This window comes from Vidua chalybeata, chromosome 17, assembly GCF_026979565.1.
Source record: "Vidua chalybeata isolate OUT-0048 chromosome 17, bVidCha1 merged haplotype, whole genome shotgun sequence".
NCBI classification, from domain to species: Eukaryota; Metazoa; Chordata; class Aves; order Passeriformes; family Viduidae; genus Vidua; species Vidua chalybeata.
In genome coordinates this window covers 7086366-7099435 of record NC_071546.1, presented here as the reverse complement: position 1 = coordinate 7099435, position 13070 = coordinate 7086366, and the positions used below count along the sequence as shown (strand labels likewise).

Genomic DNA, 13070 nt, shown 5'->3' with positions numbered 1-13070 from the left:
GGTGAAACCATCCACTGCTGCAAATTTGGATATCTGGTGCTTGGAAGAAAACAGGCGAGTGAACAAGTGCCTCACTTGGGTTGCCAAGCTGCTAAAGAAATTTTTGACACTAAGCTCTTATATTCACTAGATACATTTATTGGCACAGATCAAGCATGAAATCTGGTAGCCTGAGCTGGATGCCACAAAAGCGGAACCCAAAAATCTCTGAAAATCCCAGGGCAATTACACCTTTACAATCTAAAATGTCCACCCCCCATAATCAGCACCATTTTCATTGCTATTGTAGTGATCATATTCATTGTCATTGGAGTCACCGTCTTCACTGCTATTGGAACTGTCACTGTCGATGCCATCATCACCATCTTCATTGCTATTGGAATTTTCATCACTGATGAGATCATCACCATCATCATTGCTATTGGAATTTTCATCACTGATGAGATCATCACCATCATCATTGCCATCATCACCATCATCATTGCCATCATCACCATCACCATCTCCATCATCACCATCATCACTGTCATCATCACCATCATCACTGTCATTGTCCTTGCCATCAGAAAGGTCATTTTTAACACCATCATCACCATCTTCATTGCTATTGGAATTGTCACCGTTGACACCATCATCACCATCACCACTGTCATTGTCACCATTAGCATTGTCATTGTCCTTGCCATTGGAAAGGTCATTTTTATCACCATCATCACCATCTTCATTGCTATTAGAATGGTCACTCTTGACACCATTATCACCATCATCACTGTCGTTGTCACCATGATCATGATGATTGCAATCACAAAGCTGATTTCTGTTACCATCATCACCATCACAGTCATTGGCTTTGTTGCCATCATCACCAGTTTCACTGCTATTGGACTCACCAGTTTCATGGCTATTGGAGTCACCCATTTCATTGCTATTGGAGCTGTTGTTGTCATTGTCACCATCACCACCATCACTGTCAGGCACTGTGCTGGGCTTTTTCCCAGGCTCAAGGCTCAGGGTGCGTCCCAGCTGCCCTGGTGGTGGCCACCCAGCTGGAGCTACTCCATGGAACTCTGTAGGAGAGCAGAAAGCAGCAGCATCAGCCCTAGCATGCTGCCCTTCCATCCACTGCTCCCACCCAGCAGCCCAGTTAACCACGATGCCGTGCTGTCTTCTCCTCTGCTGCTTTTCCTGGTGGGTTTTCAGGGCTCTGCCTGACCCCTGCTGCCCTCAAGGCTGAGGCAACTCACCATGCTGGTGCCTCCCAGCTCACAGCAGTGTCATGGACGCCGGGGACTCAGGGAGAGATGGCACTGTGCCACAGTTCACTGTGGCACTGCAGTGAGCCCCACATGGCCCAGGCTCATCCCCCCTCCCATTCACCCCACGGCTTCCCTGGCCCTCGCAAGGCAGCAACCTGGCACCTGCCAGCACCTCCAAAACACCTGTGATTCTATGAAAATAAGGAAAAAACATTCTGAAATATTCTTCCCACCCACCCATACTTGCCTGCAATGGGTGCTGCCTGCAGCCGTGCCCACAGGGTGAGGAGCCCCAGCAGGAGGATGCTTCGTGCCATGCTGACGAAGTCTGCGGCCGGGGCTGCGCCAAGTGGCAATTTAAAGGGTCTAGCAGGCAGCTCGGGTCCAGGAATGGGAGGAGGCGAGCCACAGGTGACTTCAGGAACCTCCCACATTTGCCTTTAATTCTGTTTACCGAAGAGCCACTCCAGCTCCACCCACAGCCAAGGCAAGAGCAGGATACAGACTTGGCTGCACTCCAAGGAGGACAGCACAAGGACTGAAGGATGGAAGGGAGAACCAAGACTGCACAGAGGCAGTCTTCTTCACTGCTGGTCTCAACAGGAATCCCCACGATAACCTTTATCCACAGCAGTGACCCCAGCGCCGGGCTCTGCCCCAGTGCTGGGCTCTGCTGCAGGCAGGAGCCTGTCCCGGCCCTGCCATCCCGGATGGAACAGGATCAGGGCAAGAGCACCTGGCAGCAGCTCCAGGAGCTCCCTCCTTCCACATGCAAAATGCCCTTTATTCAAGGCTCCTGTTTCACACGTGGAGATTCTTTGCAGATTTTTGTAGGTTAAATATTCAAGGCTTCATTTGAGCACTTGTCTCTGAACCACCCCATTCCCAAGCAGAGTGCTCCAGCTCTTTCAGAGTTCCTACTGTCAGTTGCCAGGTTTAGGCACACAAATGAGCTCAAAGTCTCCTGAGACAGTTAATGTTGTCCCCCAGACCCATGTCCTCCTGCTTTGTGGCCTCCCCAGGACCTCCCTTTTCCCAGGATAGGCCACACAGCCCAGCACACTCTGGGCAAAGTCATAGCTCAGTGTGTCTTTTCCCCAGGCCAACCAGACTCCATCAACTAGGCCTCCATGCAGCTTTTGGGAACTCCTGAACATGAATTGTAGGATTTAGTGCCCGTGCATGAGAGCCCTATTAATTTAAACACAAGCATTCAATAACCACATGAATTTGCAATGAGAGTTCACAGTTACTGCATGCACAAACACCAGATTAGCTATTGTCCAAGCGAACATCTGCTCCAATGAAACATTGCTGCACTAAAATAGACCTCTCTGGAGGAAAAGGTCTTGGGACTTCAAGCAAAAGAGCTCACCCAAGCTGAGGAGAGCACAGGAACCTGTTTGCAAACTGCCAGCCAAACTGCTGGCCTTCACCAGAGACCCACAGTCAGAGTAAATGAAAATTAGACGCACTGCTACACTGCCTCCCCTTTCCTCTGCATGTGATCCTAGGGTAAAGACATATTTAATATGTTTGAGACAGCAGATTAAGCTTAACTAAGATCCAATTCTGTGAGTGCTAACCCATTTACACCAAGTTATTCTCCAGTCACCCAGGAGTGTGAGTTGGGATCTAATTTTCCAATTTTTTCCTTCTCTATTTAATTATTTCTTTCTGAATTACACACAGAGCAATGTGCAATGAATAGGGTAGGAGAACTTAAGGACTGGTCTGCCCAGGACACATCAGCACCAAGCACAAATGGGTTGGAGTTTCTGGATGATAGATAAAGTTTAAATTTACAACTGCAGGGTGAGTGAAATTAATGGGTTTGAGATTGATATTATTGCTAAAACTCTAAGCTGGCACTTGACAGGAGCACTGGAAAAGCAAAGTCGTGCTCAAAGAGCTTTCCATCAACAGCTCATCAAGGCAATGCAGGGCCAGTGCAAGGGAAGGAGCCCAGCTCTGCACAAATCTCCACAAATCTGTGTGGGAAGAGGGCTCATGGCAAGAGAAGTGCTTTAAGTACAGGTTTATCCTTCTCCTCCTGCTGTGACTCAAGGTGGATGCAATTCCTCCACGAACCACCCATGTCCACCGGAGATCCGGTGCTCCACACCTCGCCGCCGCCTGGCCGAACCCGCCGGCCCGGTGCTTATCGCGCGTTTCTGTGGCTGTTAATCACCACCGAGCCGGGCACCCCGGGGCAGGCAGCGCTGGCCAGCCGCTGTCAGCAGCGCCGACTCCCTTCCACGCACCTGGAAAACCATCTGGAACAACCTGAGGGATGGCAGGGCTCCTTCCAACCTCAGGAGTGCCACGACGGAGAGCTCAGCACGGCTGCTGTCCTCGTGCTTGCCTGGTGGTTCCTCCTTTTGGGAACAACACCATAATTTTGGCATATTTCTGTTTTAGCAGGCCATAATCCTGGATAACGTTCAGGGAACAAATGGAGAAGAATGTCTGACAAGCAAATTGCTCTGATGAAATAAACGCTTGAGGATACTGAGGGTCAGAGAGACTTGTCCAAAGTCTCCCTGAGAATCAAGCAAGAATATGGGTAACCTCAGCTGTGAACCAGGTGTTCATGTCTGGCAGACATGCACCTACCACAGAGATCCATGGAAAAATTATCATTAAAAACCAGGGCCTGGAGGAGGCCCAAATAAGGCACCACATCAGTCAGATTTAGGTGATCCCTGACACACTCTTGAAAAGATATTTCTCTCCCTGCAAAAGTGTTTTCTCCATCATTGTGAATTTGTTCAGGATTTAAGTCTTCTTGTTAATTGGAAAGCTTTCCCAAAGGTCTGATCTCAGCCTCACTTAATTCAAATAAACACATGGGACATTTGTACACCAAGGTGGACAAGATTAACAGTATCACTCTCCTCACCCTTCCCTGGGCGTTCCTACAGCCACAGTTATTCTTCCTCTTCTCTGGGCAATGTCTAGTTCTTGTTGCTGACAACTTGGAGCAATCAAAATAAGCTCACAAACAGCCCAGTGCTGGTGATAATGAAGTTATGTCAATGTTGATGATGACTTGGTTGGCCCCACATCCACCACTGGGTTTGTCTAAGAGCCCAAAGCTTACCCCGGGTGCAGCCCTGGCCAAAGCAGCAGGAAGGGGACAAAGGCAGGAGCTTCTTCCACCATGAGCCCATGAGTCAGCAGCCTCTGCTCCCACAGCCACTCCAGGCTTCCATGGGCGCCCAGTGTGGTCACTGCAGAGCCGACAGCTACAGCAGGAGTCACACTGAGGGGACACAGCCACAGGCTGCAGTGACAGGTGCTGAGAAACACCAGCACAACATCCTCTGGAGACACCAACACAGCCGCCACAGCATTGGTCACAGAACCACAGAATGGTTTAGGTTGGAAAAGACCTCTGAGATCATCGAATCCAACCTTTGACTGATCACCACCTTGTCAATTAGATCACGGCTCCAAGTGCCACATGCACTCATCCCTTGAACACAAATGAAACAAGACTGAGCATCTGGCAAAGCTGGGGGGAAGGAGATCCCACTTTCCCCTGCAGCACGGCTCAGGGCTGCCCCACTGGCACAGAGGACAGGGACAGCACTTGGAGATGGAACACACCCCTGCTCTGCACAGCGAATCCCCTGTGCTTGGCTTCTCCCACTGAATCATCTTGGAATGAGGGAGAATGTTACCAGCAAAATAGTAAAAGGTTTATCAATGCAAATTGTTATCCAGCTGATTCAACAGAAAAGCTTCTCTTTGACCTCAGCATGGGGTGAGATTATCTAGAAAGCGACAGGAAAGTTGTTTTGACTATTCTGCACACGTTAGACAAGATGAGGAAATGCTAGTTTGGGGTGTTTCCTCAGAAAAGCAATGAGATTCCAGAAAGAGGAATTATACGAGGAAACACAGAGATCATGGAAAGACTGGCATTCACATTCCAGCTGCAGGTATTCGGCTCTCAGGGCCAGAGGCCACGTGTGCCGAGCTCCGCCCGCGACAGGTCCTCCTCGGGGTGGAACAGGGTGAGTTTAAGGGACTGGGATGCCCTGCCTCGCCCTCCGGCACTGCTCAGCCCCGCGGGGGTCGGCGGGGACACCGGGGGCTGCGGCCAGCGCTCCGGCGGCACCTTCCGGGCGGGCACGGAGCGAGCCCCGGGCTCCCCGAGCGCACACCGGGCACCGCCCCAGGCCCTCCCCATGCCGTGTACCCGTCACATCCGTCGGGGCCCGATGATGCAGACGCGGGATCCCCGCGCATCCGGTCGCTGGCGCCGCAGCCGGGAGCGGGGCCATGGGCGCCGCCCGCGATGCGGAGCAGCAGCCGGGGCCGCCGGGCGAGGAGGGCCCGGGCGACGCCGAGGAGCAGCTGGTCAGCACGGTGAGGAGGGGGCCAGGCCGGGCCGGGCGGGCAGCGGGCGGCGGCGGGGCCGAGGCTGACGCGTGTGTCCCGCAGAGCCCCTGGAACATCATGATCAAGCACCGGCAGGTGCAGCGGCGCGGGCGGCGCTCCCAGATGACCACCAGGTAGGGCGGGACCGGGATGCGCGGCCAGGGCACGTGGTGGATGGAGGAGAAGGGTGGAACTGCGGGACCGGGATGAGCACCGGGCGGAGGGAGGATCGGGTTAGACCGGGCCGGGGCAGGGGGTTCCGCGCCCCTCTCCTGACCCCTGCACCCGCAGCTTTACGGACCCCAGCGTGTCCATGGACCTGCTGCGCGCTGTGCTGCAGCCCAGCATCAACGAGGAGATCCAGGGCATCTTCAACAAGTACATGAAGGTGAGCGCTGGGGACAGGTGGGCAGCAGCAGGTGCATGGGGACAGCTCGGCTGCCACCGAGGCCATCGTGCCTGTCCGTGGGAGCCGAGCTGACCCTGCGCAGGCTGTCACCCTCCCCTGCCTTTTCCTCTGCAGTTTTTCCAGACAGCAGCAATCAACGTGCGCGATAATGTTGGGGAGGAGGTGGACCCAGAGCAGCTCATCCAAGAGACCTGTAGGAGCTGCCTGGAGCAGGTGGGTGCTGGTGAGGTGTTTCTTGAGTGCCCAGCCAAGCAAAGCAGCCTGGCTAGAATGTGTCCCTCTTAACAGCTTTGCTGTCACTGTGAGGGGACATCCGCAGCCCTTGTGTGACTGCTGTGTTGGGATTCATTCTCGCTGGGAAGAAGGGAGCAATCAGGGCTGGGCAGCTCACGCTGCTTCTTCTTAGTGCTGCTGTAAGAAACATGGCACATGGCTGGAGTCCCACAGAAACTGGCCCCCAGCACCCGTCAGAGGGTCCTGGCAGGGTAGGGCAGGATTTTTCCTTTCACTTCTTGCTTATGTGCCAGTTCGCCAGAATTTATCATGTTCAGATTGTGCTTTTGCATCTGGCTGTCTGTGGAAGCATGGCCTGGTAGCACTCCAAAAGCAAAGCTGTTGCAGGGCTTTTCGGCAGATATGTAGAGGTGGGGGTTGCTTATGGGGCCTTCTCTGAGCCCAGAATCCATGGAACCTTCTTTGTCTTCCTGCAGGCCAAACTGTTGTTCTCCGATGGCAAAAAAGTGGTTCCCAGGTTGCCCCATGAGCAGGCAGTGCCAAAGGTAATTGTGGTGATTGTACACAGAGGTTTAAATGATTTGTGAGAGCTGGCAGAAGAAGAGTTGGGATCACTTTGTTCTCTGGCTCTTCTTGGCTGCCAGTGCAGTAGCGCAGAGGCAGAGTGGGCGATGTTTGGCTGGAAGGGAATACAGGGCAAGGAGAATCCCGGGTGTGGGTGCTGCTTGCTGCAGTTCAGTGCTGCTCACGGAGGTGGGCTGGGGTCAGTGTTCACCTGGCCAGGTAGGGAGAAGAGCCCTGCTCATCCCACTGCCCTTCCTCTTCCAGCGTGCCCGACAGATGGATGAGGAGCTGAGCCGCCGAGGGAGCCCCATTCCAAAAAAGGTAGGATGGTTTTCCTCACAAGAGATTTTATGTTTTGGGAAGCCTGGCCCTCATTCCTGGCCATTCCCACAGTGTGAGTGCATGGAGGTGCACAGGCAGCTTTTTTGAGGTGTTGGAGGCACTCACTCTGGTGGGGCCAGTGTTTTTGCCTGTGACAAAAGAAGCAGCTTCCCTGGGAGAGGGAGGCAGCACAGCTGAGTCACAGAAGGGTTTCTTCCATGCAGAGGAAGGGGCGGCCTCCAGGACAGAGCCTGTCAAATGACCGCGGAGCCTCAGGCATGGCAGCGTGAGTACAAACCCTGAGCTAGAGCCCCTGTTTCGGGAGGGCAGGGGGAACGAGGCTGCCTGTGGGGAGCACAGAAACCCCACAGACTCCTCTCCTGCAGAGAGGTGATGGGAGCTCTTCTGGGTATGGGCAGAAGCAGGGTTAGGTTGAGGCGTTCCCCTCAGGAAGCAAAGACCTTAAAAGGAGGGATTTTAAACAGGCCCAAAGGGGTGAAAAGGACCAGATGGACCATCCAGAGTGAGTGGTGAGACACAGGGGATGGTGGGATCTGGGCAACCAGGAGAGGAGAATGTGCAGCAAAGCTGAAGGTCCAAAGCTGGGTGCTGTGGGGGAATGGAGGGTGTGAAAAATGGTGGATTTGGAAGGGCTTGAGCTCAGTCCCTGCTGCTGGTGGTGACTAAGCTGATCCCACTGGGACTCATTCTTACTTGTGTTTTCCTTCCCCTCAGGTGGAAGCTCAAAGTCTCTGAGCCTGTGAAAAGGGATGGACCAAAGGTATTAGCTGTCCGACACTGCTGGGCTCCCTCTCTCCTCCCCTTTGCTCCCACTAGCAGAGCCCTGCAGCTGCAGGAGCGCAGGACAGCGCGGGCTGTGCTCTGCCCTGATGGGGCCCTGGGCAGGGGTGGAGCAAGAAGAGGAAGCGAAGTGCCCGGAGGCCTTTGCTGGTCTCCCCAGGCACCTAGCCTGTAGCCCTGCGGTGTGGTGCCGCTGAGGGAGGCCTGAGGAGACCGGGAGTAGCCAGGGGAATCCCACAAGTGTTTCCCACGAGGGAAACTGCTTAGATCAGCCCAGATGGAATGTCACGTCCCTCCCCTGCAGAAGGCTGGAGGTCATTGGCCAGCTCCTTCCCTCCCAGTCTGGAGGCAGCTCCAAGGTTCCCTGTCAGAGAGCCGAGACTTGTGGAGCATGGCCAGCAGCAACTTCATTTCTAATGTTGCCCCTTTTCCAATTGCTCTGTAGTGGGATCCATCCCGACTGACTGAAACCACAACCTTTGTGCTGGGATCTCGAGCAAACAAGTAAGGAACGGCCCTGTCGATGGAGGGTGGTGTCCCCAGGCAGGAGCCCGTGACACTCCTCCCGTCACTTCGCTTCTCTGCCTCAAAAGCAGTAGGAAGGGCCTGGGGAGGAGAGGGGTGTCCCTGTGCCACCGCAGCTGCCCTCCCCACAGCCCTAACGCCCCTCATGTTCCTGTTGCAGAGCTCTCGGGATGGGAGGAACAAGAGGGCGACTCTACATCAAGCATCCCCACCTCTTTAAGGTCAGGTGCCACAGCCAGATGGTTTCCCATGGGAATTAGGAGTGTGTGCTTCAGCTCCCTTGTTTACTTCCTCCCCCATGCCCTCGTTTGTTGTCTTAGAGCGTGTTCCCAAGGTTTGGCTAGCACACAACACTGGCCAATGGTGTCGCGTGCCTGCCAAGGCGGCGGGTTTGGCAGAGCCAGGGCTGAGGCTGGAGCAGGGCAGGCGGAGCGGGGGCAGAGCAGAGCGGGGTGCAGCGTCCCGCAGGAGGGAGCGTTCAGGGGAGGGTCCGTCGCCCGTTCTCAGCTCGGTCCTTGCTGCTTTATTGCAGTACGCAGCCGACCCGCAGGATAAGCACTGGCTGACAGAGCAGCAGCACATGAGGGCCATTGGGGGCAAGATGGTGAGTACGGCCGGGCGCAGGGCCCGCCGCAGGGCCAGGCGGCGGTGGCAGGAGGATAGGCAGGGCGCGGGGACACGGCGCTGCCAAGGTCCGTCCCCTGCCCACAGGGGCCAGGAGGCACAGCTGGCTCCCACGGGTACAGTGGTGGCTTTGGGGGTATGGCCCTGCCCTGGCTGCCCTTCACAGGCACCCTGAGGTGTCCCCTGCCTTGTGCCACAGGCCTACCTCCTCATCGAAGAAGACATTCGGGATTTGGCCGCCAGTGAGGATTACAGGTGAGGACCAAAGCAGAAACTCTGAATGCTGCTGGGCCTGGGGCTGCTTCTTGGAGGACCCCCAGCATGTCCTGCCTCAGTGCTACATTGCAGGGGCATCCCGTGCTGGAGGGACTCTGCATGGTGGTTGGGGGGCTCGGTTGTGGTTGGGGATTGGTTCCCGCGGGGCTGTGTTGGGCAATTAAGGTTTGGACTTGGTGTTGGTTGGGGGTCCATGGTAGGTTTGGGCTCAGTGCTGATTGAGATCCATGGTGGGTTTGGTGGGTCTGGGCTTGGTACTGATGTGTGCCAGGGGCCATGGTGGGTCAGCAGCGGGTGCTGGAGTCCCTCCATCTCACCCTCCTTCCTCCGCAGGGACTCTGTTGATCTACGGCTAGAAGAGCTGAAGCCCTTCATCCCACCAGCGTGGATGACTGAGAAGATGCAGAAGCACATGGAGACGCTTCGCCGCGGGGGGGACGTGCCGCCCCCCGAGGCCCCCCCCGAACCCTGATGCCCCCAATAAAGCCGCTTCGTTCCCACCTCGCCGCTTCCTGGGGCCCGGGCACCGGGGCGGGACCCGCGGTGCCGCCCCCGCGGGGCAGCGACCAATCACAGCGCGCAGCGTCACTGCCCGGCGGTCAATCAGCGGCCGCTGGCCGTTACCGTGGGAGCTGCATCCTCGGCGGGCGGTGATTGGCCGGCTCGAACGGGGCTGCGCGCTGATTGGCGGGGCGGCGCACGTGGAGATATTCAAACGGGGCGCGGGAGCAGGCGGGGCCGCGCGGGGCGAGCGTACCGGAGAGAGTCCGGGATTGGGGCTGCGCCCGAGCGTTCCTGCACCGGAGACGGGTTGGGACCCAGCCGCTCCTGAGTCGGAGAACGTCTGGAACGGGGTTGGGATCGGGCCGCCGCCGCACGGGAGAGCCCCAAGCACCGCCGTTCGGCAGTGGGAAGCCCCGCTAGGGGAGCCCTGACCGCCGCTCGGCACCGGCAGAGCCGCAGAGGGGCCCGAGTCCTGCCCCGAGCGGGACTGCGGGAGGGAGGGAAAGAGCCAGCGGAGCCCGGTGCGGCGCCGCCAGGGAGCGGGAGCCGCGTCCAGCCCGTGACCCGCCGGCAGTGGCGGCCGGTGCCCGTGTGCTGGTCCGTGCCCCGGGAGCCGCTATGGCCTCACAGAACGCCGACCCCGCCGCCGTGTCCAGCGCAGCCGCCCACAAAGCGGCTGAGACCGGGGCCACGGCGGCCCGCGGCGCGGTGGGGAAGAGGTGAGCGGAACCGGGGCCGGGGCTGAGGGCGGGGGCTGCCCCGGTGAGCCGGCCGGTAACGTGCGCTTTCTCCGCAGGCTGCAGCAAGAACTGATGGCGTTGATGGTGAGTAGGGCTCCAGGGGCGAGTCGGGGATTGTGGATCCTGGGCTCAAGCCGGGGTTTGGGGATCCCAAAGGCAGCTGGGGCTGAACAGGGTTGTGGGGGGGTGTCTCGGGGTATCCCGGGCCGCCCTGACGCGCTGCCCCCGCAGATGTCCGGTGACAAAGGCATTTCTGCCTTCCCCGAGTCCGACAACCTCTTCAAGTGGATCGGGACCATTGACGGCGCCGCCGGGACGGTGAGAGGCGAGATCCCGGTCTGGGGTGGCCCTGACCCTGCCCCACCTTCCTTCCTTCAGCTGAGGGTGGTCCTAGCCCTCCATTGCCCTTGTACCTCTTTTTCCCCGAGGTTTTCCCACATCTCTGGGGCTACGGCCCCCCCTGACTCCTGTCCCCCTCGACTCCCACCCCCAGGCCTACGAGGAGCTGCGGTTCAAGCTGTCGCTGGAGTTCCCCAGCGGGTATCCCTACACAGCACCCACCGTGCGGTTCCTGACCCCCTGCTACCACCCCAACGTCGACACCCAGGGCAACATCTGCCTCGACATCCTCAAGGAAAAGTGGTCAGCGCTGTATGATGTCCGCACCATCCTGCTCTCCATACAGAGCCTGCTGGCAGGTGGGTCTCGTGGACAAACTGCTGTGGGGTGCTGGAGGAAGAGAGGGTGGTGGTGGTGGGGCTGTCCAACCCAGGTCAGGGCTCAAGGGTGTCCAGGTCACCAGCTAACCCAGCCACTGTTTCCAGAGCCAAACATCGAGAGCCCTCTGAACACACATGCCGCCGAGCTCTGGAAGAACCAAGTCGGTGAGTGCCTGAAGCAGAACCCTCCTGCCCCTTCCCCAGTGGATGGGCAGCAGCACAGCTCCCAGTGCCTGTCTGGCCCCACAGCTACCCTGGCCACTGCCTCAGGACTCTTGGTGTCATGTTCCCCCTCTCTCCTCAGCCTACAAGAAGTACGTGCGGGAGACGTACAACAAGCAGACCAAGAGCCAGGAGACCTGACCGTCACCACCACCCCTCAACACACCCCTTCCCTCCCGGCCATCCCCCGCATTCTGTATCATAGGCTGTTTTTAAATTAATGTCGCAGTCCGAGCCACAGTTAATGTATAAATAAATGCAGGTTTATAACTTCTGCAGGGGATTCTGTGGCAGCTCTAGCACACGCTGAGTGCCCAAAGGGCCCCTCTGCAAGTGTGGGCAGGAAGGGTGGAAAGGATACTGATCCCTGTGGGGTAATGGAAGCTTTTTCAATATTTGGGGGCCTGGAGTGATTCAATTCCATCTACAGGGTGGGAGCAGCCCCCACCATCACCTGCAAAGGCAGGGGTTGAGGACTGTAGGGGTACTTCTGCCCCCTGCTCTGTGACAGGGGTGTCACCTCTGCTGCTATCTCCTGCCCCCCCAGCTCACAGCACCCCACAGCAGTGCCCAGCACAGGGGCCTCCCCAGGGCGCTCTCTCTGTGGTGCCGCTTGTCTCTGCTGGCTGTGTGGTCTCTGTGGCTTCCACTGTCCATGGTGGAATGTTGGCTCCGCTCTCCATCTCTGCCAGTGTGGCCCTCACCTGCTCGATCTCCTCCTCCAAGCACTGGGCAGTCGGGGGCTGCGTGGGACCCCCTCCTCGCCGGCTGGGCAGCCCCCAGCCCCCCAGCCCAGTGCGCAGCGGGGCAACACCACCCCCTTGCATGGAGAAGAGCTGGCAGAGGTGCTGGGCTCTGTACAGGTCCTGCAGGAAAAGCTCCAGGGCAGAGAGGAAGAGCACCCACAGCCGCTCCAGCTCCTGCCTCTCCACAGGGCTCGCCGGTCCCTGCCGCAGCCCCGCTAGCAGCATCCGCCGCAGCCCTGTGGGATAGGCGTGGGAGCTGGGGCGGCCCTGGAGCCCCTCCTTGGCCCCTGTGTGGGTGCAGAGGTTCCCTGTGGCTGCTGCCCGGTGCAGCAGTTCCCTCCTTACCCATGCTGAGCTCACGGGCCTCTGCGCTCCTCCTGCGTCGCTCCTCACGCAGCCGAGGGCTGTCACCGCTCCCCCCGAGCTGCAGCACCAGCTGCCGGTGTCCGGCCGTGGCCTTGCAGAGGGCAACCTGGGCTGTGGCGCATGTTCCCACTGCCCCCCGCCCACGGCACGCATCCCTCCTGCCTGGTGCCATTACGCCCCGTGGAAACGGCCGGGTCAGGATGCCCACGGTGGCCGCTGGCTCTCCAGGGGGGCTCGGCCGCTCTGTGCCACAGCGCTGTGCTGCGGGTATGTCAGCAGCTCCGAGCTGCGCTTGGTTCGGTGGTCCCACCCACCCTGGCTGGGGACTGTACCCCGCCTCATCCCCCGTGCTGTGCTCCACCCCAGCTGGTCCC

At 58.0% G+C, this 13070-nt stretch overlaps 3 protein-coding genes across 4 annotated transcripts; 2 read left to right on the top strand and 1 right to left on the bottom strand.

Annotated features, from left to right (window-relative positions):
* The first annotated feature begins 5490 nt into the window (after positions 1–5490).
* Positions 5491–9899, top strand: DNTTIP1 (deoxynucleotidyltransferase terminal interacting protein 1). Of its 2 annotated transcripts, XM_053958480.1 has the most exons (13): positions 5491–5633; positions 5709–5779; positions 5937–6033; positions 6169–6267; positions 6765–6833; positions 7117–7173; positions 7398–7459; positions 7909–7954; positions 8420–8478; positions 8660–8720; positions 9032–9103; positions 9323–9378; positions 9733–9899. In XM_053958480.1, the coding sequence occupies exons 1-13, from the start codon at positions 5547–5549 to the stop codon at positions 9869–9871; spliced, it is 975 nt and encodes a 324-aa protein (XP_053814455.1). In that variant the 5' UTR covers positions 5491–5546; the 3' UTR covers positions 9872–9899. The 2 variants fall into 2 exon arrangements, with proteins under 2 accessions (XP_053814455.1, XP_053814456.1); XM_053958481.1 differs by lacking the exon at positions 9032–9103.
* Positions 9900–10108: 209 nt separating this feature from the next.
* On the top strand, positions 10109–11858 carry UBE2C (ubiquitin conjugating enzyme E2 C). The gene is made up of 6 exons (XM_053958522.1): positions 10109–10622; positions 10700–10727; positions 10875–10961; positions 11137–11341; positions 11468–11527; positions 11667–11858. The coding sequence occupies exons 1-6, from the start codon at positions 10522–10524 to the stop codon at positions 11723–11725; spliced, it is 540 nt and encodes a 179-aa protein (XP_053814497.1). The 5' UTR covers positions 10109–10521; the 3' UTR covers positions 11726–11858.
* A 59-nt stretch (positions 11859–11917) lies between these two features.
* Positions 11918–12926, bottom strand: LOC128796642 (regulator of G-protein signaling 9-binding protein-like). Its single transcript, XM_053958521.1, has 2 exons — positions 12676–12926; positions 11918–12566 (listed from the first exon to the last, which is right to left on the bottom strand). The coding sequence occupies exons 1-2, from the start codon at positions 12866–12868 to the stop codon at positions 12133–12135; spliced, it is 627 nt and encodes a 208-aa protein (XP_053814496.1). The 5' UTR covers positions 12869–12926; the 3' UTR covers positions 11918–12132.
* Positions 12927–13070: the final 144 nt, after the last annotated feature.